Consider the following 26,606-nt stretch of genomic DNA (forward strand, 5'->3'; position numbering starts at 1 on the left):
TGGATTAATGTCCAAAGCAGGTCCAGATCTTGGACGTCCAAACTTGGACGTCAATATGATGTTCAACGTTTGAGCTTTGGACTGGGTAATATTTCTGGACATTATGTGTCTATGACAGGTGCAGGAAATGTACATTATTTATACATTTTTTTAAATCATTTTTTAATTACAAATGTGTTTTATTACAAAGAGCTTATGGTTGTAAGAGGAAGTGAACATGGTTGTGATTGGTAGAGAAGTTGCAATGACAAGTAGGAGAAGTTTGTGAAAGTGTATATGTATGAACTGGACTATCTGCTCGACAGTCTTTGTCAACGCGCACATTTTCCAAACTGTGAGAAGCTGGGGACATGTCCACCGAGCAGCTGCTCACTTTTGTTTTAGCTTCAAGAGCCTGCGGCATCTTGGAGATGTGCACTGATCACTCTGCATTTCTTTGTACATAAATGTTATGATCTAGACCCATTTCAGAAGGTGGCATACTGTTCCAGATCATTTTCCAATAACTTCATTTGATTGTCTCAGCCACAAATGATAGCTATAGACGGATACAAAAGTGTAAACAAAGCAACAAAAAGATTAACTGGTAGTCTATAGAAAACATGTCCTTTACCCTCTGAAAATATGTGACTACTGACACTATCCGGTCTTTAAGTGATGACGTGACGAATCCTGCTTCCGGGCCTAAAGTAGTCTGTGTTTAATATGGCTTTTGTGTTGTTAACATGTTTAATGTTATGTATTTTCTTCTATTTAATCTCAAAAAGCTCCTAAAACAGTCAGTGATCACTGTTGACCTCCCTCGGCTTTCATTACTGCTAATCATTTATTTAAGCTCAGTTTTTAAAACCTTAGGATGTAACTACAGCCCAGCCCATGCAGCAGTATATGAATGACTAACCTTGTATTATGGATGGATTATCTCAGTTGTTCTCCTGGCTGAAGTTTGGTCCTTTTACAGCATCCTGCCATGCGATTACATTTGTTCCTGACCACCGAGAACACTCACGTTAACTTTTATCGAGTGGAAAAAAGTTAGCTTGTTTATATTATGTGTGTGTGAATGCCAGAGTGAATGAATAAAGTGCTTTGGGTGCCTTGAAAAGCGCTATATAAATCCAATCCATTATTATTATTATTATTATTATTATTATTATTATTATGCTCACATAGCTGTGTCACTAGCGGTCACGTAGCAAATCATTATATACCAGCTAGCCAAACTTCAGTAACCCTACAAACGTCACTGCTGTTCTGACTTCATTTATGTTGGATGTGATAGAAGAGCCGTACGTTTGAATTTGTTTCCAAAATCCATCAGTCAGTATTTAGATGGAAGCTAGCGAGCTAACTTTCTGCTAATTTCTAACTCCGTTAAATGTCATAAATTCCGTTTTCATGGATGCCCGGATGTTAAACTCAATTGTTACACCTGGTAGAGCAGAACACTGATCATTTTATTACAGATGAAAAACTTTAGACAGTTTTTCAGCTCTCAGTGATGCCACAGTGATCATTTGATTTATGGACCTGGAGTTTGAGCCCAGACACGGCTAGTGACGTCAGACTTAAAGACCGGATAACAACAGTATAAAAACAACATTTAAACAGGCTTTAGGCTTTAGGCTAAGTTTTGTTAAGTTTGGCATTGAGAAGATGTCCACAACAACCACAGTTTGACTATAAATAGCCTGTACATGGAGGTCCTACAGACATCTACACTAGATGTTCTGTAGACGTTGAGAAAAAAATGTCACCTGGCATTACAAAACAACCCCTCCAGTGGACCAAAACTGGATGTCCAAAAGTGACATATTAAAAAGGTTACTCTGACATCACTTTGCATAGTGGGATTAAATTAAAATTTTAAGTATTTATGGATTTTTTTTCAAAATGCACAAGTTTTATCTAATATTTTATGTTAAATCCTCAAATTGTGTATAATTATGCATTGATATCCACTGGACTTTATGTTTGTTGGTCTGAAGTTATAATTTGTTTCATTTGTTTAATATAAATTTGGAAATCTAAAAAACCTAAAATTGTAACAAATCATTATCAACACATAATATCATGACGAGGCCCAATGAAAGTTTTCCTGTCTCTGATTGGTTGGTAAAAACTAACGTATCCTGCCATGGTCTAAGATAAAATTCTGCTCTAACCCAGACAAGAGTAGCTTTTTCCCACCATAATGCATACATAGAAGATGTTGTCATTGATAACAGGGCTAGTGTTCATTGGATTTTTTGCATTTCAAACTGTAGAGGAGAAAGCTTCTCTGTGTCAAATACTGGGGAGTCCAGAGTTTCCTATGATGTCAAAAGAAGGAGATGTTATGATCGGTGGAGCCTTTTCCATCCACAGCAAAATAACATCGCCTTCACTTGTCTTTACAGAGAAACCCAAACGCCTCAGGTGTTCCAGGTAATTTTATGCTATTAACAAAAATACTGAGTTTTGTGACAGTAAACACAAGTTTATATTTCCTTGTCATTTCTCAGTGTCAACCTTAGGGAGTTTCGATTTGCACAGACGATGATATTTGCTATTGAGGAAATAAACAAAAACAGTTCTCTTCTTCGCAATGTTTCTATTGGATATCGTATTTATGACAACTGTGGCTCAACACTGTCCTCAATGCGTGCAGTTATGGCCCTGATTAATGGTGATGAATGGATGCTGGGAAAGAGCTGCTCTGGCCAATCAGCTGTGCATGCTATTATTGGGGAGTCTGAATCCTCTTCAACCATTGTTCTGTCACAAACTACTGGACCATTTAAAATACCAGTGGTAAGAGGGATGTTGATGGATATTCCATGTATGCATATGAAATGTAAACTTTCCTTATTCTGTCTCTCTTTCTTGCATCTTTCTATTGTGTGTACTCAGATAAGTCATTCAGCTACTTGTGAGTGTTTGAGTAGCAGGACAGAATATCCTTCTTTTTTTCGAACCATTGCCAGTGACTTTTATCAAAGTCGAGCCCTCGCTCAACTGGTCAAGCACTTTGGCTGGACCTGGGTTGGAGCAGTCAATAGTGATAGTGACTATGGTAACAATGGCATGGCTATCTTCCTCGCTGCGGCCCAAGAAGAAGGAGTATGTGTGGAATACAGAGAGAGGTTTCACAGGGCAGAACCAGAAAAACTTCTAAAAGTGGTTGATGTGATCCGTAAGAGCACTGCCCGGGTTATTGTTGGTTTCCTGGCCCATGTAGAGATGAACAACCTTCTGGAGCAATTGAGTCTGCACAACATCACTGGCAGACAATTCATTGGAGTGGAGGCCTGGATTACTGCTAACAGCCTTGTGACTCCTACCAGCTTTGCTGTATTGGGAGGCTCACTGGGCTTTGCAGTGCAAAAGGCTAATATCAGTGGCATGGAAGATTTTTTAGTCAAAGGCTTTTGGGAGACAGAATTTCAGTGTAAGGAGGCAAACCAGGACAGTATGATAAATACTACATTTTGCAAAGAAAATCAGGATCTAATGGAGCTGATAGATTATGATGATGATGTGGCAGAGCTGAGATACTCCAGTAACATTTACAAAGCAGTCTATGCTGTAGCCTATTCTCTGCATAATATCCTAAAGTGCTCAAACATTCAAGGGTGTGACAAGAAAGTTCATGTTACTCATAGGCAGGTAAACTAAACTAATGACTAAACTTTTCTTTGTTTTGTACATCAAAATAGTGATATTAATATAATGGCAATATATGACACAGTTTAGTTTTCTGGTCTTCAGGTAGTGGAGTCCCTAAAGCAAGTGAACTTTACTATTAAGAATGGGGATCGAGTGTGGTTTGACAGCACTGGAGCAACTGCTGCCAGGTACGAGGTGGTAAACTGGCAGCATGGACCAGATGGATCTGTTCAGTTTATACCAGTTGGCTATTATGATGCTTCTCTACCTCCTGGTCAGAGGTTTGTTCTTAAAACGGAAGCCATTGTGTGGCCTGGAGGAAGCAAAGAGGTAAATATTTTAACTGATAAAACAACAGTTAAAAATGCGTCTCTTCAAAAACTTTCACATATTCCTCTTTATTGGATCTGAAGTTGCCTGTCTCAGTGTGCAGTGTCAGCTGCCATCCAGGAACACATAAAGTTCTTCAAAAAGGAAAGCCAGTCTGCTGCTATGACTGTATGCCATGTGCAGAAGGAGAAATCAGCAACACCACAGGTATCACAGTCCTGAATTACAGCAACGTGCATACACTGTTTGCTTTCTACATTTTATGTGTCATGTTTAAGTCTTCTGTGGTACAGTTACTGATTTACAGTTACACTGATTTAATACCAATAACGGCAACACTATTTTCATTACAGATTCTAATGACTGCAAAAAGTGTCCTGGAGAATATTGGTCCAATCAAAACAGAGATGCATGTATATTAAAAAATGTTGAGTTTCTTTCCTTCACAGAATTTATGGGAAAGATTATTGTGTTTTTTACTTTCTTTGGTGTTCTCCTTAATTTGATAGTGGCTGCTCTATTCTTAATCAAGAAGGACACTCCACTGATAAAGGCCAACAATTCTGAGCTGAGCTTCCTGCTGCTCTTCTCCTTGACTCTGTGTTTCCTGTGTTCTCTAACTTTCATTGGTCAGCCCTCCGAGTGGTCCTGCATGCTTCGACACACAGCATTTGGCATAACTTTTGTGCTCTGTATCTCTTGTATTCTGGGGAAAACAATAGTAGTACTGATGGCCTTTAAAGCTACACTTCCAGGGAGTAATGTCATGAAATGGTTTGGACCTGTACAGCAGAGACTGAGTGTTCTAGCATTCACTCTCATACAGGTATTGATTTGCATTCTTTGGCTAACAATAAACCCACCATTCCCCTACAAAAATATGAATCATTACAAAGAGAAAATTATACTTGAATGTGCCCTGGGATCACCTGTAGGTTTCTGGGCTGTGTTAGGATACATAGGGCTGCTGGCTATGTTATGTTTTGTACTTGCTTTTTTAGCTCGAAAGCTGCCTGATAATTTCAATGAAGCTAAATTTATCACTTTCAGCATGTTGATATTCTGTGCAGTGTGGTTAACCTTTATACCAGCTTATGTCAGCTCCCCTGGAAAATTCACAGTTGCTGTGGAAATATTTGCTATTCTGGCATCAAGTTATGGGCTACTCTTTTGTATTTTTGCACCAAAATGCTATATTATTGTAATTAAACCTGAACTGAACACAAAGAAACATTTGATGGGAAAAATACAATCAAAATAAATCAAGGCACCAGTTTTATTTCAAATGCATTTAGTCGTATACTTTTTGATTTCACTACTTACCCTTACGTTTTGGTGTGACATTCATTTTCACATGTATTGTATTTGTATTTTCTAGTTTTTCAAAAATCTTCAAAAAATTGTACAAAGTGAATGTACGATGTTTTCTGTAGAATGTAGAGTTTTCTTTTTTGTATTGATTTTGATAATTTTATAGTGTACTAATTCTAACACTGTCAGTAATATTAACAATAACAATCAACAATAAAAATGTGTAATAAAAATTTGATACACTTTTTTTGGTTCATTATTAAATTGGGAATTAAGTGAATATAACGTTCTTTAGTTTAATATGAATAAATTAAACTAAAAAAAACTACTTGTCACACTTTATTATTAGCATAGGTATAGTCTACAGTATAGACAATGCCTTCTGATTTGCAAACCTTTATCATGTACACATGAGTCAAAAAGCTTTGTCATTACAAAATAAAAATGCTTGAAAAAACACATAAACCTGAACCTGATCCTGCAAATTGTTGGATTATTGCAGGGTCTTTTTACCTTATAATATAAAGCACCTTGAAGCAACTGTTATTGTGAATTGCTGTTATATAAATAAAATTAAATTGAATCAGTTCTGAACTGAGTTCTGTGTTTAATATGTTAAAAGTAATTTTTTCAAATATTGCAGTATGCACTTGTGAACCAGGCCTCTTTCTCAGGCATGACCTGTTCACACTCAACCTTTTAAAAACAATCACTCCTCAGCACTGATCAAGTTTGTTGGACACAGTACAGCCTCACTGACAGAAAAGTACAAGGTACAGTGGGGCAAAAAAGTATTTAGTCAGCCACCGATTGTGCAAGTTCCCCCACTTAAAATGATGACAGAGGTTAGTAATTTGCACCAGAGGTACACTTCAACTGTGAGAGACAGAATGTGAAAAAAAAATCCATGAATTCACATGTAGGATTTGTAAAGAATTTATTCGTAAATTAGGGTGGAAAATAAGTATTTGGTCACCTCAAACAAGGAAAATCTCTGGCTCTCACAGACCTGTAACGTCTTCTGTAAGAAGCTTTTCTGTCCCCCACTCGTTACCTGTATGAATGGCACCTGTTTGAACTCATCATCTGTATAAAAGACACCTGTCCACAGCCTCAAACAGTCAGACTCCAAACTCCGCCATGGCCAAGACCAAAGAGCTTTCGAAGGACACCAGGAAAAGTATTGTAGACCTGCACCAGACTGGGAAGAGTGAATCTACAATAGGCAAGCAGCTTGGTGTGAAAAAATCAACTGTGGGAGCAATCATCAGAAAATGGAAGACATACAAGACCACTGATAATCTCCCTCGATCTGGGGCTCCACGCAAGATCTCATCCCGTGGGGTCAAAATGATCATGAGAACGGTGAGCAAAGATCCCAGAACCACACGGGGGGACCTGGTGAATGACCTGCAGAGAGCTGGGACCAAAGTAACAAAGGTCACCATCAGTAACACACTACAACGGCAGGGAATCAAATCCCGCAGTGCCAGACGTGTTCCTCTGCTGAAGCCAGTGCATGTCCAGGCCCGTCTGAAGTTTGCCAGAGAGCACATGGATGATACAGCAGAGGATTGGGAGAATGTCATGTGGTCAGATGAAACCAAAGTAGAACTTTTTGGTATAAACTCAACTCGTCGTGTTTGGAGGAAGAAGAATACTGAGTTGCATCCCAAGAACACCATACCTACTGTGAAGCATGGGGGTGGAAACATCATGCTATGGGGCTGTTTTTCTGCCAAGGGGACAGGACGACTGATCCGTGTTAAGGACAGAATGAATGGGGCCATGTATCGTGAGATTTTGAGCCAAAACCTCCTTCCATCAGTGAGAACTTTGAAGATGGAACGAGGCTGGGTCTTCCAACATGACAATGATCCAAAACACACCGCCCGGGCAACAAAGGAGTGGCTCCGTAAGAAGCATTTGAAAGTCCTGGAGTGGCCTAGCCAGTCTCCAGACCTCAACCCCATAGAAAATCTGTGGCGGGAGTTAAAAGTCCGTGTTGCTCGGCGACAGCCCCAAAACATCACTGCTCTCGAGAAGATCTGCATGGAGGAATGGGCCAAAATACCAGCTACTGTGTGTGCAAACCTGGTAAAGACCTATAGTAAACGTTTGACCTCTGTTATTGCCAACAAAGGTTGTGTTACAAAGTATTGAGTTGTATTTTTGTTATTGACCAAATACTTATTTTCCACCCTACTTTACGAATAAATTCTTTACAAATCCTACCATGTGGATTCATGGATTTTTTTTTTCACATTCTGTCTCTCACAGTTGAAGTGTACCTCTGGTGCAAATTACTGACCTCTGTCATCATTTTAGGTGGGGGAACTTGCACAATAGGTGGCTGGCTAAATACTTTTTTGCCCCACTGTATATCAGACAACAGTTTACGGACCATATTCAGTGTTAGTATTTATCATACAAGCCCAATTCTGAAAATATTGGGATATTGTACAAAATCTGTTTAAAATTTGTTTACGCTATTGTGGATAAAGTATGGGTTTCTACGATACCATCTCACACACATGTCCACACAGAGAGAAAAGAGAGAAAAAATGTCAGCCATAGACATCGCCACTATGATACCATGATGTCACCCATTAGTTTTGGACTGCATTTTAAAACCTCAAGATTAATGTGACTTCTGTGTTAATGCTATAATAATGCTAACATTTCACTCACCACTGCTGTCAGGACACCTGTCAGTCACAGTGGCTATGCAACTAACTACAGTATCTATGTGAACGAGTTACAATAAAGTCCAAAGATGTCAACAATACATTTTGTACTCACTTATAAACATGATTTCAGTTGTAAAGCTCCTTGTGATTGCTTTTTTCTCTAGCTGATTGCCACAGTCACCCACATTTTGAATCAAACGCAGCAACCTGTTAGTAGTCATTTACCATGTACTCTCAGACATACAGCGAAACCTGAAAAAGTGTGATGCAGGCCAGAAATGTAGAATATTTGCCCTCAAAGTAAAGGTTGTGCTTCATAACTATAATCAACATGTTTCAAGAGGTAAAACTTTAAAGGTAAATGTTCTCTGTTTCTGGTTTATGGGGCGCCGTTTGTAAACTGAAGCATGCTGAAATTAACTACCAGCATGTCCAGAGATTTAGCTGGACATATGCTGCGGTGATTGTAAAGTGGACACTGCAGTTGCTTAGTGTGACTACTGCTGAACCTTTGGATGGCCAACAAAATGGCTCTTTCGATGTTTTCAGCTAAATCGCTGGACATGTTGGTAGGCAAGAAGTGAAGCAGCCCATGGCGGTTAGATGTGACTGTCAGGCAAGAGCAGACAAACAACCTGACCACTACCGGCACACTTTAGCGCCGGAGGTTTTTGTAAAGCTTTTATTTTGGTTTTCTGTTGACCTGTACAATAAATTTGCATGTTAGCTAAATATTTAGTTTCCCGTAACATTTAGATTTAACATTTAAATTTAAATACAATATTTAGATTTAGTATTTAACATGTAGATTTAACATTTAAAATTGTGTTTTAAATATAAAAAGTTACAAATGTTTTAGTAAATGTTGTAAAAGTGACTCGAAAAAACATGTTTTTGTAAGGTTTTAAGCTATATGTGGAAAAATTTTGCCGTTAATTTCAGCATGTTTCAGTTTACAAACGACGCCCCATACTGGTTTGCTTCACCCTTTTCCCAGTGTAACTAGAGCTTGGCAAGTCACTTGCTTATCTTTATCGTTCATACTAACTTTCAAATGTGGGAACTAGCCAGCCGTAGCTACGTATGCTGCAGTGCCATAACGGTTTGTGACCAGTTTCATGACTGCTAGCAATCTCCAGTAACTACTCATGAATTTCAGATTTCACTAGCAACTTTTGGTTGCCAGTGGGTTACTAATCAGTCTATATAAGTGTGTGAGTGTGTGAGTGTGTTTACAAAACAAATATTTACATATATGTCTTGTTTAGAGTCTTTATTTAGTTACCACAAAGGTTATGGAATGTTGCCACCTAAAATATCTTAAATAGAAGTTTGACAGCTGTTTAAGTATTAAGTATTTATTTTAAATTGTGTTGATTTTATCACACTGCCAAATGGTTCCTGTTTTGAACCATCAATTAATAAAGAAAACTGTGCAGCTGAATTAGAATATCTAGCTCTGTGTGTGTTGAGTTGTATGGTCCCACGTGGAGTCTTGTGTCATTCAAAAATTTAATGTTTTTAAATTATTAAATCGTTTCAATTACCACTATTATAACAATTTACACAATTTACAAAACAATTTACACTATTATTATATCAAATGTTTCCAAAGAAGACAGCTTAAAATATATGCATTTTCTGGTAAGGGTGACTCAAAAAAAAAAAGCTGTCTCCCATAAAAATCGCAAAACAGTGTGACAATGTATGTCATACTGTGATATGATAGGAGGACCTCAGGCTTCATCAATTATAGCTCTATAAAGCTCTGCCCATTAAAGAATACACATGCTTGGTCAGTAATATCAAAACAGAGTACAGGGCTGTACATGCATGAGTGTGGTTGTCTGTAAAAGATGTATGACTGCACATTCAGAGTGTTATTTTGGGGTTTATTTATGGGAGTCTGCAGAGCAGAGGAAAATACTGTTCTCTGTGAAATGCTGGGAAGTCCAGAGGTTCCTCTTTTGACTAAGAAAGGGGATATTACTATTGGAGGAGCTTTTTCTATCCATAGCCAAATCTCAAAGCCTTCGTTCTCCCTGACTCATACTCCAGAAACTCTCACATGCTCCAGGTTTGTCTTTTTTCCCTTTGCAGGGTTCATGACTTGAAGAGCTTTACATTACACTTTTTAAAACACTTTTTTTTACTCTTTTCAGGATAAATTTGAGAGAATTTTGTTTTGCCCAAACAATGATTTTTGCAGTAGAAGAGATCAACAATAGCAGCACTTTACTGCCTAATATTTCAGTTGGTTATAAGATATTTGACAGCTGTGGTTCAACACTGCCTTCAACACGTGCAGTGATGGGTTTACTAAATGGACAGGAAAGGACAGCAGAGAAAACCTGCAGCAGTCATTCATCTGTTCATGTCATCATTGGAGCTTCTGAGTCTTCCTCAACCATTGTGATGCTACAAATTTGTGGGACCTTCCAAATACCAGTAGTAAGTATTTATAATATTTGTGTCAATTTTTTATAATGTGACTCTCTCCAAAAATTGAAGTTTAGTAACTTTTTTGGTCACTTACAGGTTTATGTGAATCTTAGATTTAAGGCTTCCAAGCTTTACATTAAATTTAGTTACAAGCCAGAAACAACATTTTGTTTTGTCTCTGAAGACCCAACTGTAAATCTCTTCCCACTTACTTGTCAATTTGTTTTTGTTTTTCTCTTTTACTTCATTTCAGATCAGCCATTTTGCCACATGTGCTTGTCTGAGTAACAGAAAGGATTACCCTTCATTCTTCAGAACCATCCCCAGTGATTACTATCAGAGCAGGGCCCTGGCAAAACTGGTAAAATATTTTGGATGGACATGGGTTGGGGCAGTCAGAAGTGACAATGATTATGGCAACAATGGGATGGCAACTTTTATCACAGCAGCAAGTCAGGAAGGGGTTTGTGTTGAATATTCAGAGGCCATTTCAAGGACTGACTCTAGTGAGGAGGTTGCAAGGGTGATTGAAGTGATTCGTAGTGGCAGTGCAAGAGTTTTGATTGCCTTTCTTGCCCAGGGTGAGATGGACATTTTGCTGGAGGAAGCTCTGAAGCAGAACTTGACTGGGTTGCAGTGGGTGGGCAGTGAATCGTGGATAACAGCAAGTCATTTGACTACTAAGAGGTACTCTGGCATACTGACAGGGTCTCTGGGCTTCACTATCAAAAAGGCAAAGATTGCAGGCCTGCGAGAATTTCTTTTACAGGTTAACCCAAGTCAGGATCCTCAGAATAGTGTGCTAAGAGAGTTCTGGGAAACGGTTTTTGGCTGCAGTTTTCAATCCAGGCTGCCTGGTCAGATTCAGTGCTCTGGCTCTGAGAAGTTAGAGGACATAAACAATCCTTTTACGGATGTATCACAACTAAGGATATCTAACAATGTGTACAAGGCTGTGTATGCCATAGCTCATGCTATGCATAACTTGTTAAATTGTGGTCAAAGTGCTAAAGCCATGAATCAGTCATGTATATGGAAGGATCATTTAGAGCCAAAAAAGGTAAGACATTACCTTACAAAATCGTAGAAAAAGTATTTATTTGATCTAGAATTCTATATATGCTAAGTTACCAACCCTCGTTTTGGATTGGTAGATTGTGAAACACCTCCAAGATGTCAATTTCACTCTTCAGTCGGGAGAAAGAGTATATTTTGATGAAAATGGAGACCCTTCAGCAATGTATGAACTTGTGAACTGGCAGAGAAACCAAGCAGGAGATATAATTTTTGTGGCTGTAGGGAGCTATGATGCTTCACTACCAAATGAAAGTCAGCTTGCCGTGAATGGAATCAATATAACATGGGTTTCTGAATCCCGAATGGTAAGTCTATTTGAGAGCAAGGAATATTTATTTAATACTTATTTTGCAGGTTGATTAAAATTAAAATTTTATTAATAAAAACTGTCATTCAGAAAGTTTTTTAATATTGAACTTTAGCAAATAAAAACAATCTCTCCCACATACACAGATATGTATAATCCTTAATTTTCAATGTTAATTTTCAATAACAATGTTAACATAACAGCTTCAGAACTATTTTTATGTTAATTTTCCCCTCTGATGCAGAATAATGAGTAAAATAATGGTCTGAAGGTTAAATGCATGTTTGTATGTTTTTCTTTCTTCAATATTATTAATGTGAAATAAATTGAACAATCTAAATTCAGTATGTGGATTACAAGAGGAACAAACTGTGACCTTTGAGTTGTGGTGTTGTTACAGAAGCCATTGTCTGTCTGCAGTGAGAGCTGTCCGCCAGGTTTCCGCCAGGCTGCAATTAAAGGCAAACCCATCTGCTGTTTTTCCTGTATTGCCTGTGCTGCTGGAGAGATTAGCAACTCAAACAGTGTGTAGAAAATTTCCTGTCATTTTTACTATGTAAAAAAGTGTTAATAAGTTGATACATTACTAGGAAGTGTTTATTTCAGTATTAGGTGTATCAAAATACTTTTTTATGTTTGACACTTTCTACTCAGATTCTGCAGTGTGTTTACTATGTCCGCTGGAGTGCTGGTCGGATGAAGATCGCAGCCACTGTGTTCCAAAGGTGATTGAGTTCCTGTCTTTTGGAGAAACTATGGGGGGCCTACTCGCCGCTTTCTCATTGTTTGGAGCAAGTTTAACATTGGCAGTGTCATGTGTTTTCTTTCGGTTTCGTCACACACCTCTTGTCAAAGCCAGTAATTCTGAACTGAGCTTCCTGCTGCTCTTCTCCTTAACTCTGTGTTTCTTGTGTTCTCTGACCTTCATTGGCCAGCCTACTGAGTGGTCATGCATGCTACGCCACACAGCTTTTGGCGCAAGCTTTGCCTTGTGTATGTCATGCATTTTGGCTAAAACTATAACAGTGGTGATTGCCTTTAAGGCTACAAGGCCAGCAAAAACAGTTCCTCAGTGTTCTGCTGCACTTCAGAGAACAAGTGTGCTCAGCTTTACTTTACTCCAGCTGCTGATTTGTGTGCTGTGGTTAATTTTTGCTCCACCATTCCCCTACAAAAACACAGTCCATGCCACTGAAAAGATTATACTAGAGTGTAATTTAGGTTCACCTTTAGGATTCTGGGCTGTTTTAGGATATATAGGACTTCTCAGTTTGCTATGCTTTATCCTTGCTTTTCTGTCTCGAAAGCTGCCTGATAATTTTAATGAGGCCAAATTCATCACCTTCAGTATGTTGATATTCTGTGCAGTCTGGGTCACTTTTATCCCAGCATATGTCAGTTCTCCTGGTAAATTTACTGTAGCTGTAGAGATATTTGCTATTCTGGCCTCAAGCTTTGGGTTATTTTTCAGTATATTTGCTCCAAAATGTTATATTTTATTAGTGAAACCCGAAAGAAATACAAAAAGACATATGATGGGGAGAAACCATTAAAAAATAATAAATGCACAAGGGTTTGCTTACTCCATCTTTAAGATTTGTTTATTTTAATTTGTATACAATCATTGATCAATTTATTACTTTATATATTGGTCCTGGAAACCAGTAATTCAAATATGTATTGCATTTGTTTATGTTTTACTCTTTAGTACGATGTTAAAATGTGAACCACAGATGGAATATGTAATAAACAATAATAACTTAGTATAAAGAGTGGTTATGTTGAATGAAAAGATATTACTTTCGTAGGAGGCCCTCTAAGCCCATTAACATCCCTATTCACTGGTCAGTCACAGCAGAACCAATATCATTGGTAGAGACAAAGACAATAAACACAGCTGTCACCCATAAGTCCCTGTGGCTTTGTGACATAAAAGTCATATTAAAAGCAGTGTTGAGGAGGCTTATCTTTGAGCATTTGTTAGGAAGCATTCAGCTGAGGAACTATGCTGCTGATAGCCAACCTACTACTTCTTTCCTGTCTGGCTGTGAGAGAAGGGAAGCCTGTGTGTCAGACCTATGGGACAAAAGAACTGTCTCAGTTTTCTAAGGAGGGAGAAATCAACATTGGAGGAATTTTTTCTTTCCATCAGAACCCCATCACTGTTTATCCAACTTTTGAAGTCAATCCAGGAAAAATACAGTGTGAAGGGTAAGACTGGGATGAAATAATTTATCTATAAATCCTATTACAATATGGGTTGTTTGTTTATATTTTAAATATAATCTTCCTCTTTGCTTATTTCTGCTATGAAAACTTTGGTCCTTCTTCTTTGTCCAGACTGGACCCAGGAGAGCTTCAGTATGCATACACTATGATGTTTGCTATAGAAGAAATTAATAACAGCTCAGGGCTGCTGCCAGGAGTGACACTTGGTTATAGGATCTTTGATTCCTGCCCCAGTATACCTTTGTCTATTAGGGCATCACTAAACTTGATGAATAGATATGAAAGTGGAGCAGGGAGCTGTAACAAACTTTCCAACGTACATGCTGTCATAGGAGAAACCACATCCACCTCCACGATAGGCATTGCACGCACCATGGGACCATTCCATATACCCGTGGTGAGTGTTGGGGGCATGCATGCTCAATGCACACATAAACTTCCTGAGATTCAATAATCTTCATTAAATGTCTTCAATGCTCAATATGACATTTAACCATGTTATTGTTTTCCAGATCAGTCATTCAGCTTCTTGTGCATGTCTTAGCAACAGAAGAGACTATCCTTCTTTTTTTAGAACCATACCTAGTGACATTTACCAAAGCAAAGCATTAGCAAAGCTTGTGAAACATTTTGGCTGGACCTGGGTAGGAGCTATCAGAACTAATAATGATTATGGGAATGGTGGTATGGCCACTTTCTTGGAAGCAGCAGAAAGGGAAGGTGTGTGTGTTGAGTACTCAGTGGCCATTTACCGAACTAATCCAAGGAAGTGGTTCTTAGATGTGGTAAATATTATAAAGAAATCCACCTCTAAGGTAATAGTGGCATTTGCTGATGGCACAGACCTTGACATACTTTTTAAAGAGCTTCATGCTCAAAATGTGACAGGCCTGCAGTGGGTTGGGAGTGAAGGCTGGATCACATACCGTTATATTGCCTCTCCAGTAAATTACGCTGTGGTTCAGGGGGCAGTTGGCTTTGCAGCATTAAATGCTCACATTCCTGGACTGCAAGAGTTCCTAGCCAGCAGCAGGCCTTCCACCGTACCTGGGAATCAGGGCCTTGTGGAATTGTGGGAGACAGTGTTCAGGTGCAACCTGTCTCCTCAAACAGAGACTCATGCTGAAGATCTGACAATAGCCTGCACTGGAAAGGAGTCTCTCCTGCATGTGAAGACACGTTTCACAGATGTGTCAGATGCCAGCCTGCTAAATAATGTGTACAAAGCCACATATGCTGTTGCTCATGCTCTACATATGCTATTTACTTGCAAAGATGAAAGGGAGCCTTTTAAGAACAATACTTGTGCTGATACGGAAAATGTACAACCATGGCAGGTAAACATAAAAAGAAACTACTGTGTCTAAATGCAAAATGTTATTTTTAATGACTATTGTTACATAGTCAGATAACATTAATGTTTGTCTGTAGGTACTGCATTACCTAACCAAGGTCAATTTTACAACTAAGACTGGTGAAGAAGTGGTCTTTGATGAGTTAGGTGAACCTGTGGCACGTTATGCATTGGTGAACTGGCAGATGGGTGAAAAAGGTTACATACTTTTTAAGACAATTGGTTACTATGATGCATCCCAGCCTGAGGGTCAGGAGTTTAAGATGAAAGCAGGTGTGAGAGCCATCTGGGCAGGAGAGAATTTCGAGGTAAAACAACACAGATAATACTGTTCCTTTCTAACCCTAAAGTTCTGACGCTTGATCTTTTACAATCACACTAAATGTATACAATTGTAAATCTGGAAGTAAATTGTTTTTAATATTGTCCCTATAATGCAGGTGCCAAGGTCTGTTTGCAGTAAGAGTTGTTTGCCTGGGACCCGTCAGGCTTTTGTTAAGGGCAAGCCAATCTGCTGTTTTGATTGCATCACCTGCGCTGATGGGGAGTTCAGCAACACTACAAGTGAGACAGCTGGATTTCTAGCCTTTACTCTTGTGCTCATTGTGTTTCTGTTGGGCAAAATCACTGCCAGCACTTTACTGGTCTATTTAAAGATGTATGTGGTGTACATCATGAAGATATTTATGTTTTCAGATGCAGTGAAATGTGACAAATGCCCTCCTGAATTCAAGTCCAATGAAGAGAGAAATAATTGTGAAATGAAAGCTATTGAGTTCCTCACGTTCACAGAATTATTGGGTATACTGTTGGTCTCCTTTTCTCTCTTTGGTGCGTGCATCTCAATGACTGTAGCCCTAATATTTTTCCAATACAGACACACTCCTATTGTCAGAGCAAACAACTCTGAGCTCAGCTTTTTGCTGCTCTTCTCCTTGACTCTGTGTTTCCTGTGTTCTGTGACCTTCATTGGCCGGCCCTCCGAATGGTCCTGCATGCTTCGACACACAGCATTTGGCATAACTTTTGTGCTCTGCATCTCTTGTATGCTGGGGAAAACGATAGTGGTTGTAATGGCATTCAAGGCTACACTTCCAGGCAGTAATGTTAAGAAGTGGTTTGGACCTGTACAGCAAAGACTGAGTGTTCTAGCATTCACTCTCATACAGATTTTGATTTGCTTAGTTTGGTTAGCAATAAATCCACCATTCCCCTACAAAAATATGAACTACTACAAAGATAAAATTATACTTGAATGTGCCCTGGGATCACCTCTAGGGTTCTGGACTGTGTTAGGATACATAGGGCTGCTGGCTATGTTATGTTTTGTACTTGCTTTTTTAGCTCGAAAGCTGCCTGATAATTTCAATGAAGCTAAATTTATCACTTTCAGCATGTTGATATTCTGTGCAGTGTGGTTAACCTTTATACCTGCTTATGTCAGCTCTCCTGGGAAATTCACAGTTGCTGTGGAAATATTTGCTATTCTGGCCTCAAGCTATGGAATGTTATTTTGCATTTTTTTGCCAAAGTGTTACATTATTTTATTAAAACCTGAAAACAATACAAAGAAACACCTGATGAGTAAAGGGACCTCAAGAACGATCTGAGAGGTTGCTAAAAAAAAAAACCAAAATTGAATCTGTCCTTTCTATAGTTTAAATATTGTTCAAATAATTCAAAACCCACTGACATCTAAGAAAACACAGCAATTAATTGTTTCAAAAACAAATGCTGGTTCACTACATGAAAGAAGGAAAGAAAGAAGCAAATAACTATAGTCCTTCCTACAAGCTCTATATCGTATATTAAATATTCCCAACAAAATCTGTAATTTCTTTTCCATGTAAAAAGTTCCGTTGATTTTTTTTTTACATTTTTCTTTCCCTTAATTAATATTTGTACAAATAAAGTTTTGATAAATTCTGAATGTTCCGTTGTGTTATTTTGCGCACCCATAAAAAGTGAATAATGACAGACTCCAAGACTGTGTATGTATCAAAATTCCATTCAATTCAAGTCAGTTTTATTTATATAGTGCCAAATCACAACAACAGTCACTTCATGGTACTTTATATAATATAATGTAAAGACCCTGCAATAATGGAGAGAAAACCCCAACAATTCAACAACCACCTGGTGACAGTGATAAGGAAAAAACACTCTTTAACAAACAACCTGTGGAAGAGAGTCAGAGATTCATTATAATTAATGATTAAATGCAGAGTGGTGTATAAACACATAGTGTGTGCAGAAAAAACACTACATGCATCATGAGAAAGCCACCAGGAGCCGAGGTTTATTTCCTTACTGTGGTGAGTTCTGAAACATGACTATCACTCTTTCAATAAACTATCCCACTGCAGATTATCAGTTAGGTCTTTAACAACTAATCTTTTTTAAATAATTGAAAAAAGGAAGGCTTGAGATTGGCCTTCAATTAGTTCAAATGATCGCGTGATGACATTTAAAGTAATAGTTTAATTACTGCCCTGAAAAATGACTAGGGCATATAGCCCATTAATAGAGATAGACTGATCATATTTAAGATTGAAGCATTAAGTAGTGGTAAGACTTCTGTGAGCAGTCTTGTAGTAATAGGGTCCAATAGAAATCTTGATGGTTTATTACAAAAGTTGTATTGATCAACAACTACTGATCAACGACCATTGATCAAAGACCAATGATCAATGGCCATGAGTACAATTCAGAGTTGATTCAGAGATGGTCTTTCCCTTTTCACGTAAATGGCTTCCCTTGACTTCCCGCTCAAACCAGCGTTCCTCCCTGTCCAGGATCAAATCAAATCAAATCACTTTTATTGTCACTTCACATTACTGGTACACTGTACATGTGAGTGAAATTCTTGTGTGCAAACTTCACAAGGAACAGTGGTGTGTAAAATGCAAGAAACAAGAAACAAAGCAAATTATAAGAATTGAGAATTATAAGAATAATACTAAGCAAGCCTACCGTATACTTACCGTTAGAGATTGACAAGGTACAATGCACATGCTATGGTAAGGGGTAGCCAGGATGACAGGTCAGGGGGAAGACATCATCAGTGCGAAAGGAACTGACTTGAAAGATAGGATGATGGAGTCGGAACAATACTGAAAGAACATATGGGAGAAGGACGCGACTTAAAATACGCTCAGTGGCTAGGGGATCTGAGACAGGGACCAGTAACCATCACAGTGGCAGATATCCAAGACAGGGTCTCCAGTATGAAGAGTTGGACAGCACCAGGGCCTGACATGGTTCACGCTTAGTGAACTACTAGGTATCATACTAGGTATCAACTGAGTTAAACTGAACTGAAGAGCTTCACTCCTCAAAAGCTGTATAAACCAGAATAAAAACATGTCTGAAATTTTTCTTCCTGTTTGCCTATTGTACAAATAATTGAAAAACCAATTGAAAATGTTGAAGTAAAAGGAAAGGAAATCATATGGCTAACTTTATCAGGCTCACAAACGTCTGATTTTCTCGAATCTACATGGACCTATTGAAATGATAAATATTATATTGCATCCGAATCAATGAAAGTTGAAAACAATGAATTTATGGTAATTTATGGGCATGGTAATACAGAGAGGACATTTACAATAATTCAGTAGTGTTTTGCAGGGCCACTCCTCTGGCCCCTCCTTTTGTTCCACATAGAAGAAGCATGATGGTTCTGTTATTCATTTTTGCTGCTTCAAAATGTATAAATAAAGTCTGCATGTTTCACTTAGACTAGGTTACTTGCAATGCCACCCAGTGGTTTATTTTTTACAGACAGCATGTCATTTACACAGAAGTGGCCAGAACAGGGGTGGGCACTTTTCCAACTGTTATTGGTGGCATCTTTCTCTCAGGCAAAAGAACCTGTGTGCATACGAAGAGGGGATCCTGAGAATCCCCAGTTATCTAGGGATGGGGACATTATACTGGGGGGGATGTTCTCTTTTCACAGTAGCTGGAATGACAGAAAGGATACCTACATGCAGAAACCACTGCCACTTCAATGCACGAGGTAAATAACATTATAAAAATAAATTTAAAATAGATAAATGATCTAAGACATAAAACAATTCATCCTTTTATTTCTTGCTTTTATCTTGTTTTTCAATTTTCATATAACTGACTGATTTCAGTATTTTATGTGTTAGTAATCTATTGTCTTTATGTCAACTTTTTCATTTTTTCAATGAAGTTTGAATTTCAGGGAATTTCAGGTCGCCCAGGCTATGCTTTTTGCCATTGAGGAGATTAATAACAGTACAGACCTACTGCCAGGAGTCTCTCTGGGCTATAAAATGTATGATACTTGTGGTTCCATTGCCCAAAGCATAAAAGTTGCACTAGCCTTGATGAATGGTAATCAAATTATTTTCACAGCACCTGAGGCCCCTTGTACCAAACCAGCACAAGTGCAGGCTATAATGGGAGAGACTTCTTCCTCTCCTTGCATGGCAATAGCTACCGTAATTGGGCCATTTTATATACCAATGGTGGGTAGAATAGCTAAAAATATTTTTTTTTCTGGAAACACAAATGTGACTCTTTAAAAGTTCTGCTTTCTTTGTATTTTTCCATTTTAGATAACCCTCTTTGCAGGGATATAATGTGCTTAACACAGTGAAAACTGAAATTAAATGTGGATGTGTGCAACATTTTTTTTCTATTTTTAATGGTCAGTGTGACTATAATCTCTCTTTCTTTTCTTTTTTTCTTTTTGCTTAGATGAGTCACTTTGCCACATGTGCTTGTCTCAGTGACAAAACCAAGTACCCATCCTTCCTCAGAACAATACCCAGTGACTACTACCAGAGCAGAGCCCTGGTCTATTTAGTAAAGTACTTTGGATGGACTTGGGTTGGAGCTATTCGAACCAATGATGATTATGGAAATAAAGGCATGGCAACATTCACAGAAACTGCACAGCAGCTGGGCATCTGTCTGGAATATTCTGTATCTTTTTTTAGGACAGATCCCTATGAAAAAATTCAAAAGATCATTGACATTATAAAAGCTTCAACCTCCAAGGTGATTGTTGGCTTTCTGTCCCACTTTGATATGGATGTGCTATTACATGAGTTTTCTCTCAACAACCTCACTGGTTATCAGTGGATAGGCAGTGAGTCTTGGATATTTGATTCTCAAACCGCAGAAATGGATATACATCACATACTGGATGGTGCCATTGGTCTTTCCATTCCCAAATCACACGTCACTGGCCTGAAGGAGTTCATGCTGAATGTGAAACTTCTTAATTCATCTAATGATTTGTTTACTGAGTTCTGGGAGGCATTATTTAACTGTAAGTTCAAGGAGTTGAAGTCAACAGCAGAAAATCCGAGAGAGTGTACCGGACATGAAGATCTTACTGGAGTTAAAAACAGTTTCACTGATATGTCACTCATGCCTATCTTTAACAATGTATATAAAGGAGTGTATGCAGTGGCCCATGCCCTTCACAATATCCTCAATTGTAATAAAACATGTGAGAAAAATGTGCAACTAGATCCATTCATGGTGAGGTTACATTTAAACAAAAAGTAGCAGTTGTGCTGTCTGTGTTACAAAATGAGATTCAATAAATTAACAGACTGCCTGTCTTCTTAGATTTTGCAGCGCATTCTAAAAATTTACTTCAAAACAAAAGAAGGAGATGAGGTTTACTTTGATGAGAATGGAGATCCAGCAGCAAAGTATGAAATTATAAACTGGCAGCCAAGAAAAAACAGCATTGTGGAGTTTGTGACAGTTGGCCTTTATGATGCATCACTTTCTCCAGGCAAACAGCTGACTCTGCAAAATAACTCTTTAATCTGGGCAAGAAACTCAAAGCAGGTGAGTGATCAATAAACAATGAGTACAAATAATAAGCTTATTAAGAATAAAGAATTAATTATAACCAGGTGTTATTTTAAAACATTTGAACTTCATGCATATAAATATAAAATATGCATATAAAATTAAGAAATGATTGTAAAGATCATCATACATGCAGTTTATCCATGGTTATTATTGTACATTTATTCATGCAGGTGCCTGTGTCAGTTTGCAGTGAGAAATGTCCCCCAGGAACACGCAAGGTTCTCCAGAAAGGAAGGCCTGTTTGCTGCTATGACTGTATAAGATGTGCAGAGGGAGAGATAAGCAACACTACAGGTGTGGTAATATTTCAATAAAAAAACTTTAATGAACTACAAGCAATATTACTGTTCATGTTCCAGCATATTTTTTCATTCTTTCGCAACATTGAGGAAACCCCTCAAAAAATTTGAATAATTATGCTCTTTTTTTCTATACATAAAGCAAATGAAGAGTGAAATATGGGGCTGTTTCAGCCTACTGTGAATAATATGAGCACACTCCCTGCTTCAAAACCTGCCCTATCTATCATAACTTTCGCTGTTGTTCCAGCACCAGTTGCTTTATACCACAGCATGTAATTTCTTGATGCTGCAGTTTGTTCAGAAACAGTGTCAGTTTTACTGAAAAATGGTCAACGATGTTTGAAGTGACTTATTTACCATTTTTCATATTGACTGTGCAAAAGCATTGTCAACACATTTTTTCTCATCTTCTCATTGTGTAGCTTTAGCAGTAGCCTGACCAATGTAGAGTAATACTGTAGTTAGTGTGCTAGTGAGTATAATATGCTGTAAAGTAGATTCAAACGCATAAATCTAGTAAATCTCCAGAATTCTAACATTGTGTTAACATTAATTTGCAGATTCTGTTACCTGTTTGAGATGTCCCCCTGAATTTTGGTCAAATGAAAGAAGAGACACGTGCATAAAGAAGGAAGCAGTGTTTCTATCATATGAAGAAATTATGGGAGCACTCCTGACTGCTGCATCTTTATTTGGAACATGCATGACTACTGGTGTGGCATTAATATTCTTCAAATACAGGAAAACTCCTATTGTGAGGGCAAACAATTCTGAGCTGAGCTTCCTGCTGCTCTTCTCTTTGACATTATGTTTCCTGTGTTCTCTGACATTCATTGGTCAGCCCTCTGAATGGTCCTGCATGCTGCGACATGTAGCTTTTGGGATCACCTTTGTGCTCTGCATCTCTTGTGTTCTGGGGAAAACAATGGTTGTTTTGATGGCTTTCCGGGCAACACGTCCAGGTAGTAATGTTCAGAAATGGTTTGGACCTACACAGCAGAGACTCTGTGTTACAAGTTTTACTCTTATACAAGTTATCATATGTATCATTTGGTTAACAGTTTCGCCTCCTTTTCCATTTAAGAATTTTAAGGAATTTAAAGACAAGATCACTTTAGAGTGTGCTCTGGGCACATCTGTGGGCTACTGGGCTGTGCTTGGCTACATTGGACTTTTGTCTGTCTTATGTTTCATTTTTGCTTTTCTGGCTCGAAAACTGCCTGATAATTTCAATGAAGCCAAGTTTATCACCTTTAGCATGTTGATATTCTGTGCAGTGTGGATCACATTTATTCCAGCATATGTCAGCTCTCCGGGGAAGTTCAGTGTTGCTGTAGAAATATTTGCTATTCTTGCCTCCAGCTTTGGACTGCTGATTTGCATTTTTTTTCCAAAGTGTTATATCATCTTACTGAAACCAGAAAAGAACACGAAAAAGAACATGATGGGGAAGGGTCCACGATCGCCATCATGAAAATAAATAAATAAATAATTATTTTGTTTGTGTGTGTGTACGTGCTTCTGTGCTTGGTTTGTTTGTACCAGCAGAGAATGCAAAAATGCAACCATAACACATTGCTCAGACATGCTTGGTCAAAATGACTAAGCAAATATTTTAACAATGTCTGCCTTTAACATGCATGATTTAATTTAAAAAAAGAGACCATATTATGATTGACAAACAGAGAGTTTTGAAGAGAAAAAGTGACAAAAAGTATTCCTTTGTACATGAATTAAAAGAAGATCATGTTGAAATGGAGGCTCATGTGAGATTGAGCTAATGGTAAATCTGACTGAAGATAATAGCATAAATTGAACAAGACATGAAGTGAGAATATTAATATGTAACTGAACATTCACATGGAATTATTGACTTTTCTTATTAAAGCAGCAAATAGAAAAGAAAAAAAATGTGATGAATTCATATTAATGAAGTAACCTTTGTCCTCATTAAAAGCGGGTGAAAATTCAGAGAGACTGACATTGAGTGATTGTATGTCAGAATCTGTGATTGGATGTCTAGAGAGAGGGAGAGAGAGAGGGGTATGCAAATCAAATTGACAAATGAGTATAAAAGGGGGTACCCAGGAACATTTGGAGCTGTGTCTTCTTCTAGTTCTCGCAATGAGCAGACAACATCATCTGAAGATTCGGTCTGTGGACTCACTAATTTGATTTATAATTTTTGACTTTTTTCTGCTCATTTTTGTTGTGTTAGAGTATACATGCAAGAGGATTTGCATTTCCATTGTTTCCTACTGGACTTGGCTCCTCTCCTAATGGGTTATAGTTACACTGAAGAGATAATATTAATATTAATATTCAATTGATATTATTTGAATCTGCTTTTTCATTGCTCCTGCTAAATTGCTTTAATAAAAATATCCCACATTTAAAAAGTAAATTGCGGACATTTCCTTTTTAACCCACTGTGAAACAGTAATATTAAAAATCTGAGTATTAATCTACATTAGTATAAATACTACAGGTTACTCCAGCCTTTTAAAAGTAACAGACCCCTGGGGCAAACTGTTCAGACCACTAATCAAACTCAGCCATATTCCAAGAGCATTGATCTAGATGAAAGCTGCCGCAACAGGTGTTGCTGGTAAATACTGGGCCTGCAAGGCTACTTTTAGCTCCAGGGTTTTTTTTTTTTTATCAGAGTAGGCAGGGTAGAAACCTGGGGGTTAGAGGCAGTTAGTCTGGAGGAAGTCCCTTCACCCATCGGCTCTAAGCTCTGCACAACCTACTGAGTAATACACAGTAGGTTTTAAACAGAGTCAATCCAGACTTCCTGTATTGGGGTGCTGGTTTTACAGGTCGACAATATATTTAAAGAAACTTTTTAGTAGTAGTTACAGGTTTTGTTGATTTCAAAGAACGGAATTTCTTTTCATTCACAAATTGTGACTGATCGTTCAGACCCAAGGTATGACGAGACATACAGAAGGTAGGAGACAATGCCACTTACAGCTTAATAAAATATCACCATTTTCCTTCTCACCTAATGTTGAATTCTATAAGATTATTTGGGTAACAATGGACAGTTTGAGCTGAGACAATGGAGTTGGTGCAGAAGGTTATGTAGTCAGTGATACACTCATTAAGTCCATTGATGTCCTCACCCTTGGGTTCACAGAGTGTCTCCCAGTCTGTCATCTCAAAAACCGCCCTGTAGTTCTGCTAAAGCCTCTCCCTACCACCTCCTAATACTCCTAGTAGTCACAGGCTCCTTCTTCACCATAAGCACATAGCGGTGGATATGGTGATCATCTGACCTACCCAGTGGGGGGAAGAACTGCATGCATCCTTGACGTTAGCATACAGTAGGTCCAAATTCCTCTCCCTCTTGGTGGGACAAACCACATAGTGTGTAAGTTGGCTGTGTAGCGCCCTAGGGGACATGGTTGAACTCACCAAAGATAGCAATGAAGGCACTCGGGTGCTGAGGCTACGTCCACACTAGCCCGTATAGATTTGAAAATGGCATTTTCATCTGAAAACGCTCCGTGTACACACTATCGTTTTCAGTGGTTTTCACAGAGTTGTGTGTCCACATTGAAACAGCCGAAAACACTTACCTTCCAGTAATGCACATGCATGAAACGCATTTATTCTGCCACTTATTTACTTTCCGGCTCTTTAAAATTTCGCGGCAGAATGCTGAGGAAAAGCACTGAGTTTTTTAAATGGACTAACAATGAGGTGGAGTTGTTGCTGCGAGTAACACATAAGTACAAAGTTGCAAAAGCGAGTGAGAATTAAAGAATCTGAAGAAAAGCTATCAGCAGCATGTACAGACTGATATTAATCTTTAATAGGGCTGTCAAAGTTCGTAGCAAACAAAACAACTCAGAATCAGAATCGTGTTTATTGGCCAAGTATATGTGGAGACACATACAAGGAATTTGGTTCCGGTAGATGGTGGCTCTCAAGCACAGCAATGTAAATCACACACACACACACACACACGCGCGCGCGCGCGCGCGCGCGCACACACACACACACACACACACGCAAACGTGTCTATATATACACATACATACACATACATACACAAAGCTGTGTAAACCAACTATAAAGAACTTATATACATAAAGTACAGAAATCAAATGAGGTGGAATGAATACTACAGAATGTACATAACGTGCAGTTGCAGTCTGGCAGTGGGAGCAGTGCGACAGGTCAACTGTTTAGAAGGGAGATGGCGAGGGGAAAGAAACTGTTCCTATGTCGGGTGGTCCTGGTCTGCAGGCTACTGTACCGTCTGCCAGAGGGCAGCAGATCAAAAAGTCTGTGTCCAGGGTGTGAGGGGTCTGTCATGATTTTCCCTGCCTGTTTCCTGGTTCTTGAGAGGTACAGATCCTGGATGGAGGGCAGGGGGGCGCCGATGATCCTTTCTGCTGCCCGTACAGTCCGCTGCAGTCTGCTCCTGTCCTGTTTAGTGGCTGCACCATACCAGACTGTGATGGAGGAGCACAGGACAGACTCAATGACCGCAGTGTAGAACTGGATCAGCAGCTCCTGTGGAAGACTGTACTTCCCCAGTTGTCTCAGGAAGTACATCCTCTGCTGGGTCTTTTTGAGGATGGAGTTGATGTTGGTCTCCCACTTCAGGTCCTGGGAGATGGTTGTACCCAGGAACTTGAAGATCTTCACAGTCGACACAGGGCTGTCTGATATGGTGAGGGGGAGCAGAGTTGAGGAATGTCTCCTGAAGTCCACTGTCATCTCTACAGTTTTAAGAGTGTTCAGCTTCAGATTGTGCTGACTGCACCAGAGTACCAGCCGCTCAACTTCCTGCCGGTATGCAGATTCATCACCATCCTGAATGAGGCCAATGACAGTGGTGTCATCTGCAAACTTTAGGAGTTTAACAGCCGAGTTCTTGGAGGTGCAGTCGTTAGTGTAGAGGGAGAACAGTAGTGGTGAGAGGACACATCCTTGAGGGGCGCCAATACTGAGGGACCGAGTTTCAGAGGTGATCTCCCCCAGCCTCACTTGTTGCTTTCTGTCTGTCAGGAAGCTGGTGATCCACTGACAGG

At 38.8% G+C, this 26,606-nt stretch overlaps 4 protein-coding genes across 5 annotated transcripts; all 4 read left to right on the forward strand.

Moving 5' to 3' along the window:
• The first annotated feature begins 217 nt into the window (after positions 1-217).
• On the forward strand, positions 218-5,239 carry LOC146618973 (extracellular calcium-sensing receptor-like). Its single transcript, XM_085370142.1, has 7 exons — positions 218-251; positions 2,268-2,427; positions 2,505-2,793; positions 2,893-3,648; positions 3,751-3,978; positions 4,062-4,185; positions 4,332-5,239. Exons 1-7 carry the CDS (start codon positions 218-220, stop codon positions 5,237-5,239), a joined length of 2,499 nt encoding a protein of 832 aa, XP_085226268.1.
• Positions 5,240-9,898: 4,659 nt separating this feature from the next.
• Positions 9,899-13,358, forward strand: LOC146618974 (extracellular calcium-sensing receptor-like). Its single transcript, XM_085370446.1, has 6 exons — positions 9,899-10,056; positions 10,142-10,430; positions 10,675-11,481; positions 11,576-11,803; positions 12,206-12,329; positions 12,460-13,358. The coding sequence occupies exons 1-6, from the start codon at positions 9,920-9,922 to the stop codon at positions 13,356-13,358; spliced, it is 2,484 nt and encodes an 827-aa protein (XP_085226572.1). The 5' UTR covers positions 9,899-9,919.
• Positions 13,359-13,810: 452 nt separating this feature from the next.
• Positions 13,811-16,998, forward strand: LOC146618975 (extracellular calcium-sensing receptor-like). Of its 2 annotated transcripts, XM_085371686.1 has the most exons (6): positions 13,871-14,016; positions 14,146-14,431; positions 14,547-15,371; positions 15,466-15,696; positions 15,829-15,952; positions 16,085-16,998. In XM_085371686.1, the coding sequence occupies exons 2-6, from the start codon at positions 14,180-14,182 to the stop codon at positions 16,996-16,998; spliced, it is 2,346 nt and encodes a 781-aa protein (XP_085227812.1). In that variant the 5' UTR covers positions 13,871-14,016; positions 14,146-14,179. The 2 variants fall into 2 exon arrangements, with proteins under 2 accessions (XP_085227811.1, XP_085227812.1); XM_085371685.1 differs by having other exon boundaries at positions 13,811-14,016; positions 15,829-16,998.
• A 2,063-nt stretch (positions 16,999-19,061) lies between these two features.
• Positions 19,062-23,032, forward strand: LOC146618976 (extracellular calcium-sensing receptor-like). Its single transcript, XM_085370143.1, has 7 exons — positions 19,062-19,085; positions 19,225-19,409; positions 19,590-19,887; positions 20,120-20,911; positions 21,002-21,229; positions 21,427-21,550; positions 22,119-23,032. The coding sequence occupies exons 1-7, from the start codon at positions 19,062-19,064 to the stop codon at positions 23,030-23,032; spliced, it is 2,565 nt and encodes an 854-aa protein (XP_085226269.1).
• The last annotated feature ends 3,574 nt before the right edge of the window (positions 23,033-26,606 follow it).

The sequence above is a fragment of the Diplotaxodon limnothrissa genome, linkage group LG14 (genome assembly GCF_057381915.1).
Source record: "Diplotaxodon limnothrissa isolate DT_005_m linkage group LG14, D_limnothrissa_male_GT1.1, whole genome shotgun sequence".
In the NCBI taxonomy this organism is placed as follows: domain Eukaryota; kingdom Metazoa; phylum Chordata; class Actinopteri; order Cichliformes; family Cichlidae; genus Diplotaxodon; species Diplotaxodon limnothrissa.

Bases quoted from the DNA above. Each gene is read 5' to 3' on its own strand.
- LOC146618976 (XM_085370143.1), top strand. From the start codon at position 19,062: ATGATGGTTCTGTTATTCATTTTT. The intron at 21,230-21,426 runs GTGAGTGATCAA...TTATTCATGCAG, and splicing joins GGGCAAGAAACTCAAAGCAG to GTGCCTGTGTCAGTTTGCAG. The intron at 21,551-22,118 runs GTGTGGTAATAT...ATTAATTTGCAG, and splicing joins AGAGATAAGCAACACTACAG to ATTCTGTTACCTGTTTGAGA.
- LOC146618973 (XM_085370142.1), top strand. From the start codon at position 218: ATGGTTGTGATTGGTAGAGAAGTTGCAATGACAA. The intron at 252-2,267 runs GTAGGAGAAGTT...TTCAAACTGTAG, and splicing joins TAGAGAAGTTGCAATGACAA to AGGAGAAAGCTTCTCTGTGT. The intron at 2,428-2,504 runs GTAATTTTATGC...GTCATTTCTCAG, and splicing joins AAACGCCTCAGGTGTTCCAG to TGTCAACCTTAGGGAGTTTC.
- LOC146618974 (XM_085370446.1), top strand. From the start codon at position 9,920: ATGCTGGGAAGTCCAGAGGTTCCTCTTTTGACTAAGAAAGGGGATATT. The intron at 10,431-10,674 runs GTAAGTATTTAT...ACTTCATTTCAG, and splicing joins GGACCTTCCAAATACCAGTA to ATCAGCCATTTTGCCACATG. The intron at 11,804-12,205 runs GTAAGTCTATTT...GTGTTGTTACAG, and splicing joins GGGTTTCTGAATCCCGAATG to AAGCCATTGTCTGTCTGCAG.
- LOC146618975 (XM_085371685.1), top strand. From the start codon at position 13,811: ATGCTGCTGATAGCCAACCTACTACTTCTTTCCTGTCTGGCTGTGAGA. The intron at 14,432-14,546 runs GTGAGTGTTGGG...ATTGTTTTCCAG, and splicing joins GACCATTCCATATACCCGTG to ATCAGTCATTCAGCTTCTTG. The intron at 15,697-15,828 runs GTAAAACAACAC...CCTATAATGCAG, and splicing joins GGGCAGGAGAGAATTTCGAG to GTGCCAAGGTCTGTTTGCAG.